This window comes from Argentina silus (genome assembly GCF_951799395.1).
Source record: "Argentina silus genome assembly, chromosome: 21".
NCBI lineage: Eukaryota > Metazoa > Chordata > Actinopteri > Argentiniformes > Argentinidae > Argentina > Argentina silus.
In genome coordinates this window covers 3,920,456-3,936,157 of record NC_139675.1, presented here as the reverse complement: position 1 = coordinate 3,936,157, position 15,702 = coordinate 3,920,456, and the positions used below count along the sequence as shown (strand labels likewise).

Below are 15,702 nucleotides of genomic sequence, written 5' to 3'. Positions count from 1 at the left end.
TTCTGCCTGCCGCAATTAGATATATTATGTATATAATGTTTCAGATGTCTATTTTATTTTATTGTTATACTATTTTCTATTGTCACTTTATTTTGTTGTTGTTGTTTGTGATGTGAGCTCCTGTAACGCCTTAATTTCCCCTCGGGGATCAATAAAGTACATATATATCTACCTTAACGGAGTTTACAGTAACATTGTTTCCATTATCCATGGCAATTGCCAATATGCATACTTGTGTGTAAATGTAGTGCTCTTTGCACACTTCAAAGCGAGGACGCACGCCGGAGACGCGCGGCGCACCGCAGCTTGACCCGGAGGAGAAGCCAGGCGGCCATTTTGGGCTGAAGGGGGCCTTCTGTCACCACGTGAGAGGAGAGAGTAGAGCCCGAAAACAGAGCAATCGAGCGGAGAGTGTTTCGGAGAACAAGGGGGGAGAGATCTGGCCACACATTTAACTCGCTCTTTATTTACATGTGCTGAGGTCGAGGGGGTAATTTAATTACAACCTGAACAATGCCGACAATTACCCTACCGCCTAAAGAGAATGCTCTCTTCAAGAGAATCTTGGTGAGTTGATACTTGATTATAACCGTATGAATTTTAAAGATCCACCGGCACCTCCATCGCTTGCCTGGTTCATCCATCGGCACGAATATCTCGGCCTCGCCTAGCTGGTACTAGCTAGCTAGTGGCTAACGTAAGCAAAATGCAATCATTGAATGGGGACCCAGTTAAAACGAGCGCTTTCATCCAGACAGACCCCTGGCTTTGTTGTCTGGTGCTTTTTACATGGATAATGGTATCTAAGCATGCTATTGCAGATGTCTGTTGTTAGCTTTTTCTCATTGATGGCTTCCTAGCTAACTTCTAAAAGCATCCATCATGATGGCATCAGAAGGCCTCGCATGCATAACCGTAGCTAGGAGGAACATGCTAAATTAACTAGTTAGCTTAGCTGGGGAGCCAGACAATCAAATGCTCCCAGGCCTGCATAAATGTGATAGTATGATGCATCAGTTGTCTTCTTGTCGTCTGTTTTGTTATGTGTTATATGTGAAAGTTGTCCAGCGCTAGCTTTCAGATTTAGCTAGCAGTGTCACTGATGTGATGGTATCATTTGGCTGCTCGATAGCAATGGACAGGACTCTTGTCAAGAGAGACGAGACGGTTCAGAATCCTCTCCACTACTCATTACGAGCTAGCTAAGATCGTTGTCATATATATTTTGGAACAACGATGTTTAGCTATCTTTGGTCGCACTTGCTGCCAAACAAGTAAACAAGGAGGTTAGCTAGCTAACATTTACTGATAGCACCAAGACTTCGCCACTAGCCTTTCTCGACATTATGCGCAAGTGCATTTAACAAACTGTCCAGCTAGCTCGTTAGTTATGTCCAATGTTCGTATTGGTGATAATTGAATTTCATAGGTTCATTAGCTCATTGTATTGTTATTTTACAGGGCCCAGTAGCAAAGCTGTTAATTTAAAAATCATTTACAATGAAGCGAAACAACGGAAACATTGCTCTGGCTGTGTCAGCAATTCGTATTTAGCTTGCTGGCTAGCTTCAGCAGCACTGTGACTCAGTGTGACAGCTAGCTACCTAGCTACACCTGTTCTGAAATGTCTTAGATTGAACTCACTTTTGCAATAAGCAATATATGCAGTGTTTATAATGTGATAATATTAGCTGTTTTGTCATGAAGGCTGTGTCACTTTCTCTTGTGGATTAATGCAGCTGATTTGACCATTCTAGAATTTTGGGCACTGTCAGTGAGATAGCCCGGGCTCTCTCATACGTTGGCAGTAGTTTCCTATTATGAAAAGTTTTGGCAGCAAAGTGTGCGATTGAGCCCTCATCCAGGCTTGTTTTCAGAGTTGACATGCTGGTCCCTCATGCCAGCCAAGAATGCTGCTCTCCTGGTCAATGGTATGGCCTGGTTTCTGTATAGATCCTGTAGAGGGAGCATTTTACACTGTGACTTGTTGCCTTTGTTAGGGTTGAACAGGCTGTCAAAGTGAAGTTTTCACACTTGAATGTCCTCCAGTCACTGGGCTCACTGGGTGCCGGTGGTTCGACTAAATACACAAAGGTCAAAGTAGCACCTCTTGGACAGAGAGGGAGAGAGTGTGTGCTTGTTGCACTGGTTAGCCTACATGCCATTGACAGTGTGGTGATTGGTTGGATTAGTCAAACCGCTGTAACGATGTTAGAGATACAATCAGTACGGTGCTCAAGTGTGCAGGAGCCCATGTTATTGCTGTCATACTGGCCAAACCAACCATGACCCCGTGTGTGAACAATCTAGCCCGGTTACATACACAGCTTGGAACACAGACTTGAACGGGCACCAAATGCTGCACCATGGTTGCAATGTCCTTCTAGTTAATAAAAAAATATGGATTAGAATACTATCGTAACGAAATGCTTGCTTGAACAGAAAGGAGAGTGTACTGAACTCCACCAAAGCGACTGCGCAAGGCTTGGCTGTCTCACACTCCGTCCTGCCATTGTAGGGGAAAGTTATTTCGCGTATTAGGTGTCGAACATGCCCTGGAAGCACAGCGGTTTCTACGACGGTGAGGCGTCAAAGCTGAGAGTGTGGCTGCCGATGTGTTCTGACACGTCTGGTGCTATCGCCAGGGTGGCGTGTGTTACTCATCGCTGTTGTCAAGGGTGTTCCTGTGTAGACCTGAGTCGTGGCACCCTGGTCAAGGCTTTTAATGCTGATATGCATTCCATTTTTCATAGTCACCCTTGTGGAAGAGACACGGTTTTTGATAATAAAGGAGTTGTTTTTATTCAACTTAAAATGTCCCTCGAAGAGTGTCTGGAAAGGTCTCTTGCATATTCAGTTGTTCTTTGGTGCCAGGAACTTGGTACTTGAGGCAACATCCGGCCTTTACGTTTTCCTTTTGGAACATGTCGGCTACTGTTTGTTGGCAAGGCAGCATCTAGAGTGCAGAACTGAAATATTTTTTTTTTTTTTTTTTTTAAATATGTTTTTATGGCATTTCTGCTTTATTGGGATAGAGACAGTAGAGCTTGACAGGAAGGATGGGAGAGAGAGGAGGGACGACATGCAAGATATGTCGAGGGTCGGAATCGAACCAGGAACCTTTCGATTATGTGGTATGCGCCACTAAGCGCCCCAACTTTATTCAACTTGAGTCACACAAGTATCATTCACCACTTACTCCCTCTCTCAATGTGTCCTTCTTCTAAATGCTGTTTCTTGGTTTAAAAAAAAAAAAAAAAAAAAAAAAAAAATCTTATTTTACGACATGCAGAGGACAGTTAAGCCCAGTTTGAGAGTAAGTCAATTAAAATGCTTTGAGCTGCAGAGTGAACAGACTCAGTTGTAGACGGTAGCCTCAAGGCGCTTGTGTCCAGATTTGATGGCCATGAGCAATGTGGTGATAATTCCACCGGCCCTTCAGTGGGCACGGTAAAGTGGTATAACATTACAACCATGTAGACTAGCTAATACCTACCTATCCACTTAGTAAAGGTCTGTGCGTGACCAAGGGAACAGGTGGCATGGGGTTGATTTTGGGGGGGATTGGGTAGGCTATTAGGCACAATGCTCATGATGTGGATTGTGGAAAGTAAGCTGTGGGGGTAAGCTACAAACGACCACTAATCTAGTCAGAAATGTTTTTTATTTTATTTAGGTTAGGCCTGGAAATGGGGGTAATCTGATACGAGATCTGTAATCAGGGACATTGCAGCGTGCAGTCAGAACAGGCTATATACGAGGGCAACTGAACGGGTGAAAGGTCACAGCGCTTCCCCTGTGGTGCTGATCTGGGATCAGCGGACCATGTACTACCGTTGGCTGCTGAGGAAGGAAAACACAGTACTGACCGCAGATCAGTGTTGGGGGGGGGGGCAACGTTGTACCTAGTTCCTAGTCTCCATTAGTGATATTACAGGCCACAGAAATGCCATCTGCTACTCCCCCCCCCACCCCCTCCCCTCCAGCCCCCGCCATCCCCCCTCGCTGCAATCAGCTTAAACTGAATAGAATGCCTGTAGTGATTGTGCAACAACGCGTTTCTAAATATAGGCTAACTTCTGAGGAGAGCGGTTGTAATTTGCGGCGTTTTTTTGGGGGGGGGGGACTGGCGTATTCCAATGTGGGCATCTGGCAGGCTTTAGCGTAGTGAGGTAAGCAGTGCGCTGGTGATTTGTGTCTGAAGTGATAACACGCATTGCTGTCATTTAGCAGCAAGAGGCTTTTTCCACACAGTTTCGCTTGTACTGTTAACCCAGTGTGACCAATTGGGAAGACGAGTTCATAACCGGCAATAACAGTTTGGCTATGTTTGGAACTTATCTGCACCAGCAAAATGCGTCAGCCCTAATTCTAACTCTCTCTCTCCCTTTCTCTGTCTCTCAGCGATGTTACGAACACAAGCAGTACAGAAACGGACTCAAGTTCTGCAAACAGATCCTGTCCAACCCCAAGTTCGCTGAACATGGAGGTAAGGGGCGGATGGAGGGATGATGAAAGAGTGTTTCTCTGCTCTCTCTACATCACTCATCGATCAACGATGACCACCTTTCTCTCTCTCTCTCTCTCTCTCTCTCTGTCTCTGTCTCTGTCTCTCTCTCTCTCTGTCTCTGTCTCTCTCCCTCTCTCCCGCTGTAACACCTTATTTTTTTCTTTTTTCATCTCCCCTTACCCCTGGTCTCGGTCTCTCCATCTCTCTTTCTCTCCATCCCTATCTCTCCAGAGACACTGGCGATGAAGGGGTTAACTCTGAACTGTTTGGGTAAGAAGGAAGAGGCCTATGACCTGGTCAGACGAGGCCTACGCAACGACCTCAAGAGCCATGTCTGTATCCTTACTGTGTGTGTGTGTGTGTGTGTGTGTGTGTGTGTGTGTGTGTGTGTGTGTGTGTGTGTGTGTGTGTGGTGTCCATCTTCCTGCTTCTCGCTGTCACTGCTCCCCTAGTGAGTGTGTAGAGTTTGGCATTGTGGATTAGGGTGGTCCTCTTAAGACACACACACACACTCTCACAGTCACCCGTTTGACATTGAGTAGCAGAGCTCTTGTCTCTCTGGAATAGGGCCAGGACTTGCTCCCCACAGAGGCAGGCGCCTGAGTGAAGTCTGCGCTGACATTTTCACCCGATAAGGCCCCTGCATCGATAATAGTGTTATCTCAACCCGGACCCAGCCTGCAGTCAACAAAGAGAAGTGCTTCTGTATGAACGCACGCACGCGCACACACACATACACACACAAAGGGACCCAGCCAGCGTGGAGTCAACACAGCTTAGTGCTCCTGTGTGAGGATCAACACTTGAGCACATAAACAGTCTCCCCCTCACCCAGACACACACACACACACACACACACACCCTCACCCAGACACACATCAACACACACACACGGGAAACTCAAGGGCAAAGGGATTGATGACGTCTGTTTTTAGGTAAGAAACTGGTTGAAGGACACATGTAAATAAACATTACATATACCAATCAATAAATCATTATCCAAGAGGGACATTTGGTTTACAAACTAGTAAACTAGTAAGAACAATAAAGGACGGAGAATAACGCAGTAGAAGCCAGTGTATGTGTATAGCCTGTTCATATCAGCTTAGAGATCGGTGTCTGTCTGCATCCTCTGTCACTTAAGGTGTGTGTACGTGTGTACGTGTGTACACGTGCGCAGCCTGTCCAAATCCACTAGGAGAAGTGTGTGTGTGTGTGTGGTCCTTAACCCCTTACCTCCTAGGCTGGCACGTCTACGGTCTGCTGCAGCGGTCAGATAAGAAGTACGACGAGGCCATCAAGTGTTACAGAAACGCCCTGAAGTGGGACAAGGACAACCTGCAGATCCTCAGGGACCTGTCTCTGCTCCAGATCCAGATGAGAGACCTGGAGGGCTACAGGGTGAGGATGGAGGGGAGAGAGGGATGAGAGAGAGAGAGGGCAGACAGTGGGGTGAGGGGCACAGGGACCTGTCTCTGCTCCAGATCCAGATGAGAGACCTGGAGGGCTACAGGGTGAGGATGGAGGGGAGAGAGGAGGATGAGGGGAGAGAGAGGGATGAGGGGAGAGAGAGGGATGAGAGAGAGGGCAGACAGTGGGGTGAGGGGCACAGGGACCTGTCTCTGCTCCAGATCCAGATGAGAGACCTGGAGGGCTACAGGGTGAGGATGGAGGGATGAGAAGAGGATGAGGGATGAGAGAGGGCAGACAGTGGGGTGAGGGGCACAGGGACCACTCTCAGCTTCAGATCCAGGTGAGTGACCTGGAGGGGTGATGATGGATGGATGGGTGAGGAGAGGATTACTGGAGAAGGGGATGAGAAAGATGGGTAAAATGGATAGAGGGGGGGGGGGCTTTGGAATGCTGTAGCAGATGGTACAAGGACAGATCAGAGGTAGTGTCTCATCTAACGTTTTTCAGTCAGTGTAGAATGTTCTAGGTTTTCCCACATCTGTCCCTCTCCCTGCTCAGTCCAGTTCACCAGTTCTCTTGGACAGCAATTGTGTGTGTGTGTGTGTGTGTGTGTGTGTGTGTGTGTGTGTGTGTGTGTGTGTGTCATTTATCAGACCCCCTACTGCCAGCGGAGCCGAGTATTGGCAACATGAGTCAGCAAAAACACACACCAACATCCTCTCATGCCAACCATTCTCTCCTTTTCCCTCCCTACTCTGTTTTATAACTGCTATGCCCTTTCTGTCCCAGTTAAACTGCACCTATGCTATGCTAAAGGGAAATTGCTAGCGTACACTGTTGTCTTGTTTTGTTTTTTAGTTTTGTTTTGTGTTCAGAACCCCATGCTAAGCTAATCGCTAACCTCTATCCCACTGTCCCTGTATAGGACACAAAGCCCTTAATGCTATGCTAACCCGCTGACCTCTGTGCCACTGTCCCTCTGTAGGAGACGAGGTACCAGCTGCTGCAGCTGAGGCCCGCCCAGAGGGCCTCGTGGATCGGCTATGCCATCGCGTACCACCTCCTGGAGGACTACGAGATGGCCGCCAAGATCATAGAGGAGTTCCGAAAAACACAACAGGTACACCCACCCTCCTCCGTGTGTCTTGAGTTTGCACCTGAGACCATTGCATTGATTAAGGCCAACTAAATCAAGGCCAGGTCTGGCCCAGGCATATAGGAATGAGTTGGCCTTCAAAGTACCTGGTATGGGCGTGCCCCTAGGCTTCATAGTACCTGGTATGGGTGTGCCCCTAGGCTTCATAGTAGCTGGTATGGGCGTGTCCCTGACCTTCATAGTAGCTGGTATGGGCGTGCCCCTAACCTTCATAGTACCTGGTATGGGCGTGTCCCTGACCTTCATAGTACCTGGTATGGGCGTGTCCCTGACCTTCATAGTACCTGGTATGGGCGTGTCCCTAACCTTCATAGTACCTGGTATGGGCGTGTCCCTAACCTTCATAGTACCTGGTATGGGCGTGTCCCTAGCATGCTGCTGAGGTACAGAAGGGTGGGTACAATGTTGCCAGGCAACCATCGCCTTTGGAGGGTCGTAAATACAGGCTGGTGCCGACCGGCCGCCCGAGCCTAAGTGGAGTGCGCTCGCTGGGCCGCAGCTGATAAGACCAACCCTGCTTCCTGCTATTGTCCCAGCATGCATTTGTCTTGGATTGGCACGGTGCTCTGCGCCAGCCCGCCAGATCACAGGTTGAGAGCCCTTTGTAATGTTGGAAAGACTTAAGTGGATACAGCTGTCTGGCTCAGTCTTTCTTACATTAAATACATTTCTAATCTCTCCTTCTTTCTCCCCCTCTACCTCTTTTGTTTGTTTCCCCCCCCCCCCCCCCCCCCTTTCTTCCCTTCCCTGCTCTCGCCCCCCCCCCCTCTCTCTCCCAGACCTCTCCAGACAAGGTGGACTATGAATACAGTGAGCTGCTGCTGTACCAGAACCAGGTCCTAAGGGAGGCGGGACTTTATAAGGAAGCACTGGAGCACCTCACCACCTATGAAAAACAGATCTGTGACAAACTCGCAGTGGAGGAGACCAGAGGTGTGTGTGTGTGTGTGTGCCATTTAGCTGACGCTTTTATCCAAAGCGACTTGCATTGCAGCAAGTGCATACATTTCAGTATATTGTGTGTGTGTGTGTGTGTGTCTGTGTCTGAGTAAATGTGTGTCACATGCGTGTGTCTCATACTGTATGTGGTCTATAAATGGTGTGTGACTAATCACACACATGTCCCTGCAGGAGAGCTGCTGTTGAACTTGGATCGTCTAGAGGAGGCCACGGAGGTCTACCGCCGCCTACAGGAGAGGAACCCAGAAAACTGGTTGTACTATCACGGCCTGGAGAAGGCCTTAAAGCCTGGTACGCTTCATATACACTACATAACACTGTCATAGCCAGTCATAGAGACTACATAACCTATAGCAGTGGTCCTTGTCACAACCTGGAGAAGGCCTTAAAGCCTGGTAGCCTTCATACACACTACATAACACTATATAATAATGATATGTGCCATTTAGCAGATACTTTTATCCGAAGCGACTTACATTGCAGTGAGTGCATAAATCTTTCAGTATATATGGTCCCAGCGGGAATCAAACCCACAACCTAAGCGTTGTTAGCGCCATGCTCTACCAACAGAGCCACAGAGGACCACAGATACTGTCATACACACTACATGACACTGTCATAGGTATAGAGACTACATAAGGCTCTTTATGCACACTACTTGACATGACATGACAGTCTCAACCTTGTGTGGGTCTGTTTCTTTGTGTTCTAGGCAGTGTGGAGGACAAGCAGAAGATCTATGAAGATGCCTGGGTGAAGTATCCCAAAGGGCTGGTGCCCCGGAGGCTGCCCCTCAACTTCCTCGCTGGTACGAGCCCACGAACTAACACAACACACCACCTCTGAGATTGATTGATTTATTGATTGATTTATTGTTTCTTTGCTCCTGTGTGTTGTGTGTCGTAGAAACGGATCATGTCGACCAGACAGTGAGAGTAACATCTCTCCCTCTCCCTCCGTCTCTCTTTGTTTGCTCTGTCTTTCTGCAGGTGAGAAGTTCAGGGAGTGTCTGGACAGGTACCTGAGGATGAACTTCAGTAAAGGCTGTCCGCCCGTCTTCACGACTCTCAAATCCCTCTACCACGACAAAGAGAAGGTGAGGGGAGCCTGTGGTCTGTTAGTTGACACACACACACACACACACACCTAAAGGGTTTGTTCAATGTGTTTCAACTTATACGTGGTTCCTTACTTTGTGGCCACGAATGTAAAACGTTACAATCACCTCAGATGAACTCTCTGATTCGGTTGGAAGCTACTTTGAGGTTCACAAATGTTGGGCTTTTGTTTTGTTCCCCCATTCGTTTTTTTGATATCGGTGGCTGGAAGTTAGAAGTGGCTATTTAAACTTCTCTGAACCGTGGATTACAGTTTCTCCTGGCCCATAGACTACTTTCACGGTTAGGAAACTGACTATAAGTTTAAAAAAAATGTTTTTATATATGTATGTATTGAACTAACCATTTAACAGGATGTAAACAGAGTTGCAATGTACTTGGATGCAGTCAAGTTGATAACACAATGTTTTATGAAGTCTACAATTACTGGAAAACCAATACAATGAATACGTTTTTCCTCACACAGCAGATTGAATACCGTGGGTGTTTTTATGTGTTTCCTTGCAGGTGTCAATAATTGAGGATTTAGTTGTGGGCTATGAAACGACATTGAATAGCTGCCGAATGTTTAATCAGAATGGTAAGCGTGGCATCCGAATTTCAACGTTCATCGGAATGTGTGTCTGGCGTTGTGTGATTTATCTAGTGGTGACACAGATTCTGCTCGTTGCCACGAACAGCTATTTGATGTTGATGTATCTATTTGTTGCTATGCTTGGCTATTGTGTGGTGTTGTGTCATGATGTAACGAGAGTTACGAGCGAGACATCCGATTGGTCATTGCAGACGACGGCAAGGAGGAGCCGCCCACCACGTTGCTATGGGTACAGTATTTCCTGGCTCAGCACTACGACGTGATTGGCCAGCAGACTCTGGCGCTGGAGTACATCAACACAGCCATCGAGAGCACGCCCACGCTCATAGAACTCTTCCTCATCAAGGCCAAGATATACAAGGTAACCCCCATTCACTCATCACATTCACGCAGTCTATGAAAGTGTGTTCACTCTGGGGAATGTTCCGGAACCCTCACGCCCATGCTAGTGTTCTATAAGCCTTGTTGACCGATCCGTCCTTCTAGAACCCTCATGTCTGCTCCAACCATAGAGTTATAACCACTAGAGGGCGCACTCCCCTAAATGAACTGTGATTTATATGGGGAGCTCCATCTAGTCAACTTGCTTTATCTTCTGTGATTTGAGCTTGCATAAATCAGATGTTGGTGATTCACTGCCACCTGCTGTGCTGGAGTGTAGCATCAACTCAGCTCCAGGGTCTCAGGTTATTGGCACCAGTAGATGGCGTCATGCCCCTGAAAGCCATTTACCATCCGTCAGTAAACCTATTGAAGAAGAGGACAATACGCTGATCCAATTGGCTGAAGCCTTCCCTGCTCATAAGTCCCACCCTGGATGACTACATGGCGTTCCTCATGCTGTCACAAATGCAATGAATGGGAAAGATGGCATGTAACATTCTTCAACGCTCTGGGACCCTTATGTCCACTCCAACATTCTAGAACCCTTAGGTCCACTCCAATATTCTAGAATGGTTAGGTCCACTCCAACGTTCTCATTATCAATTTTCTAGAACCCTTGGGTTCAATTCTAGATGCCTTGTTCAAACTCAAACTGTGACCTTTGCCCCATCCTGCAGCATGCTGGGAACATCAAGGAGGCAGCCCAGTGGATGGACGAGGCCCAGGCTCTGGACACGGCCGACCGCTTCATCAACTCCAAATGTGCCAAGTACATGTTGAAGGCTGGCCTCGTCAAGGAGGCTGAGGAGATGTGCTCAAAGTTCACACGGGTGAGAGGGAGCGGGGTGTGTGTGTGTGTGTGTGTGTGCATGCATGCATGAAAGAGAGGGTGTCTGTAGGTATGTGTACAGTCGCGAGGTAGGATGTCTTGTCTTTTTGTAAAATGCAGCTGAGAGCTGTGTGTGTGTGTGTGTGTGTGTGTGTGTCTTTCTGTGTGTTTTATCAGGAAGGTGCTGAAGCTGAACTTGAGAATTTGTATGTATGTGTGCTGCTCTCACTTCCCCTGTCTTCCCCCCCCCCCATAGGAGGGTGCATCGGCGGTAGAGAACCTGAACGAGATGCAGTGCATGTGGTTCCAGACAGAATGTGCTCTGGCCTACAAGTCCATGAAAAAGTACGGGGATGCCCTCAAGAAGTGTCACGAGATCGAGAGGGTGAGTGCCCTGTCCCCGAGGGGCAACCACAACTTCTCCTTGACTCCTTTCACCAAGGCAATCATGGGGAGTTCTATAGCCTACGCCAAAACAGTCAGGTTGACTGCTCAGCTGTTAGGGCTTAGGACTCACTGCATACGTACAACATCCCTTACCCTTAACACAGCTCTCAAATGAGGGGTGTTCTCAATGGAACCTGACTTTCGGTCCCTCTGTCCCGTCAGCATTTTGTGGAGATCACGGACGACCAGTTTGACTTCCACACGTACTGCATGCGCAAGATGACGCTGCGCTCGTACGTGGACCTGCTCAAGCTGGAGGACGTGCTGCGCATGCACCCCTTCTACAGCAAGGCCGCGCGGACCGCCATCAACATCTACCTCTGTCTCCACGACAACCCCCTCGCCGACGACAACAAGGAGCTACAGGCCGACACGGGTGAGAGGAGGGGGGGGGATGGGGGGAGTGTGTGTGTGTGGCAGGTGAGGTGGAGGCGGAGGGTATGGGGGACTCTAGAGAGAGAAGCTGTGTGCACGAGAAGGTGTGTGTGTGTAAAAGTGTGTTAATGTGTTAAAAGTTAATGTGTTAAAAGTGTGAAAGTGGAGTGTGTGTGATTGGAGTGTGTTAATGTGGGTTGCGACTGTGTGTGTGTGTGTGGAGCATGTATTTCAGGATCAGGTTTGGTGCAAGTGTGTCCGTCAGGGGCCATTCTCAGAAGTTGTTCAAAGTGAGACGGAGCTCACCTGTTTTTTAAAACGGTTTTCTTTTCTTTTCTTCTCTGCCAGCCAACCTGAATGACAAGGAGCTGAAGAAGCTGAGGAACAAGCAGCGGCGAGCACAGAAGAAAGCCCAGCTGGAGGAAGAGAAGAAGAACGCAGAGAAGGAGAAACAGCTGAAGAACCAGAAGAAGAAGAAGGAGGACGATGACGAGGAGATTGGAGGACCCAAGGAGGAGCTCATACCAGATAAACTGGCCAAGGTGTGTGTGTGTGTGTGTGTGTGTGTGTGTGTGTGTGTGTGTGATCTCATGCACATGTATTGCCAATCTACCTTTCACACAAACAAACAATTTTGCTGTACCATGTCAACCCTCTTCTCTCCTCTTGTGTCCTAACAGGTAGAAAACCCACTGGAGGAGGCAGTCAAGTTCCTCACCCCATTGAAAAACCTAGTGAAGGACAATATAGAGACTCACCTACTGGCCTTCGAGATTTACTTTAGGAAAGGTAAGCAGCGTCTTATCTCATCATCTACAAAACACACTGAACACAGGACTTCTCGGTGTTTTAGCAAATTGATACATCGGGTACAGGTCTCCAACTGAGTTCAGTGTCATCACTGTTTGAAAGATGCCTTTCTAATTGAATGACACCCCTTTCATATCTCTCTACCCCCCCCTTGTCTTTCCCTCTCTCCATCCCTCTCTCCTCCTCCTCTCTCAGATAAGTATTTGCTAATGCTGCAGTCAGTGAAGCGAGCAGTGGCCATTGACCCCAACCACCCCTGGCTGCACCAGTGTTTAGTGCGCTTCTTCAAAGGAGGTGAGTAGAGGGCACTAACCCCCCAATTAACCCAGCACATATGGAGCTGGTTAACACAAAACGCAGTGCATTGGGTTCAAGAAATGCGCTTTATAAATCCGATATTATTATTATTAAAACTGTGGATGGTCGTCTTTGTCAGGTGAAAATGTTAACACACACACTCTCTCCACACCCTCCCCTGTCTCCTACTCTCCCTCCCTTCCCTTTCTCTCCCATCTCCTATCCCCCCCCCTTCACACACACTTCCTTCTCCCGTCCCCCTCTCCTCCCTCTATCAGTCTCTGAGAGTAAGGACCTGGCTGAGGCGGTGCGGACGGTGTTGAAGCAGGAGATCACAAGGTTGTTTGGAGATAGCAACAGCAAGAGCTTCAACGAGGCTTTCCTCAGCAAGCACTCGGACTCTATCCCACACCGGGTGGCAGGTAGGACACACACACACACACACACACACATATATATATATATACACACACACACACACACACACACATATATATATACAGACACACACACACACATATACACACACACATATATACATACATACACACATACACACACATATATATACACACACACACACATATATACATACACACACACACACATATATATACACACACACACATATATATACATACACATACACACACACACATATATATACACACACACACATATATATACACACACACACACACACACACATATATATATACACACACACACACACACACATATACATACACACACACATATATACATACACATACAGGCAAACTCCATTCTTTTCATTCTTCTGTTCACCCACCCCTCCTCTGCTGCTCCTCTAACCAGTGTGTAGCCCGACCCAGCCGTATCTTTAAGCCCTTTGTGTCGTGTTGTTGTCTTATGGGAATGTGAACCTCATCCCCCCTCTTCTCTCTCTATTACTCCTCCTCCTGCAGCGGCCAAAATGATGGTGTACCTGGACTCCTCCACGGAAACGAAAGCAGTGGAGTTGGCCACCGCACTTGACGAGTCTCTCAACAACAGGAGCATTCAGGTGTGTGTGCGCGTGACAGAGTGTGTGATTACTGTTATATTACAGTATTGTATCCTCTAATCATTCTTGAATAGCCCCTAATTTAGATAAACCGTACTTAACTTCCCTCTTCCCCACCTCCTCTCAGATCAGCACGGACGTCCTGGAGAGCCTTCGGAACGGCACACTGGGAGATGCGAACGAAAGGGCGGAGTCGTACCGGGCGGACTGTCATAAGCTCTACCCCTACACGTTGGCCTTCATGCCCCCCGGGTACGAAGAGAACAGCAAGATCGCCAACGGCGACGTCTCCATGGAGACAGAGGAGCTGGCCAATGACATGTGAGCTGGGGGTGGGAAATGGATCGGGCCAAGCACGGAACCTTGAGGAACGCCGGCCGCCATTTCTGAGCCACAGCTGCAAAGTGGAGAGGGGTTCGTTCCTCTGCTCTGCTCCGCTCGCCTCACCTCCGACAAGGCAAACCAGGACTGTGTGTGTGACATTTTGTTTTTGAGAGGAGGATGAGGAGGAGGAAGAAAAATGACAAGAGAATAAAATGGCCATTTTACTTTTTTAATCTTGCTGACGACTACTCTCTAACTGAAAATAAAACTTATCAAAGCGTTAAAAAAAAAAACGAGACAGATGAACAATTTCTCGAGACAATGAACAACAACACTGGGTCTGTGTCTGAAGGAGAAGGCTGGTCTGACAGACCGTCTGACGCATTCTGATCCGCATTTCCCATGTTTTAAAAAAAACAACAACAACAACAATGTAATTTATAAGAAATTATAAAAATGTATAAAAGATGAGGAGCTGTGAAAAGAGTACAGAAAGTAGATGATTGGTCACCCTCTGTTCAGATCCGGGGTCAGATCATTTTTATCCCACTAATGGTTACAGTGTAAATGTGGCGTCTGGTGATCTGATCCCAGACCTGTGCTTAGGGGCAACTTCAAGCTTGAGGGGGACTGTTACAAATGTGTGTTAGAGCAACCAGGGTGAAATTGGTGTTGGGCATCTACCACTTCTGCCCAATTCCAAATCAACAGTTAGTCCCTACCCACCACACACTTGTGTTAAGCTGAAAGGATTGGATGGTTTTAAGCAATATGGCAAAAATTCCACCTAGTCTTTAATCAGCAGGTAAGATGGAGCTAATGCCTATCTCGCTAATACCTGTGTAAAATTCTACATGAACATGATACTTCTAGGGGTTGGGGGGTGGGGTGATTTGGAATTGAGCATACATCCGGTGTTCTCCTTGCTTGGGCTGCGCTTTGGCCAATCAGAAGAGCTCCTTGAAAGGTCAGAGTTCAGGGGTAGACTGTCGCCCATGGAGACAGAGGTCAAAAGGTTACCAGGAGTGCAGTATGAGTGGCAAATGTGTCGGTTTGCTTTTCTTTTCCTTCCCTTCCCCCCTTTTTTTGGGGTTCCAATGTGAAATGAGATGGTGATGTATGATATCTCTGGATTTTTGTATTAAAAAAACAAAACAAGAAAAACAGTAGGCTTTTGGCATCAGTGTATTCTCTTGTCGGTCAGACTTGGAAAAGCTTTTGATTTGTATGGAGGTGTCAAACTCATCGATTGATATAGTAGTTTACAAATAAAGCAGCCATTTGTCAATCATACTGAATTCTGGATACAGTGCTGAACACCATCCTTGCTCAGAAACACACACAAACAATTCAACAATAAATATGGTTTTGCTATTCTCAAATAAAAATCACTGTACTCCAATTTGTTTTTGTCACAGAATGAATCAGGCGTTCTGCTG

General features: G+C 47.4%; 1 protein-coding gene across 1 annotated transcript; it reads left to right on the top strand.

Moving 5' to 3' along the window:
- Positions 1 to 361: 361 nt before the first annotated feature.
- Positions 362 to 15,554, top strand: naa15b (N-alpha-acetyltransferase 15, NatA auxiliary subunit b). Its single transcript, XM_083692976.1, has 20 exons — positions 362 to 567; positions 4,405 to 4,489; positions 4,742 to 4,846; positions 5,754 to 5,911; positions 6,909 to 7,043; positions 7,859 to 8,012; positions 8,211 to 8,330; positions 8,752 to 8,847; positions 9,029 to 9,135; positions 9,665 to 9,737; positions 9,944 to 10,113; positions 10,814 to 10,966; positions 11,222 to 11,350; positions 11,575 to 11,788; positions 12,136 to 12,329; positions 12,468 to 12,576; positions 12,793 to 12,891; positions 13,173 to 13,316; positions 13,842 to 13,939; positions 14,067 to 15,554. The coding sequence occupies exons 1-20, from the start codon at positions 514 to 516 to the stop codon at positions 14,262 to 14,264; spliced, it is 2,595 nt and encodes an 864-aa protein (XP_083549102.1). The 5' UTR covers positions 362 to 513; the 3' UTR covers positions 14,265 to 15,554.
- Positions 15,555 to 15,702: the final 148 nt, after the last annotated feature.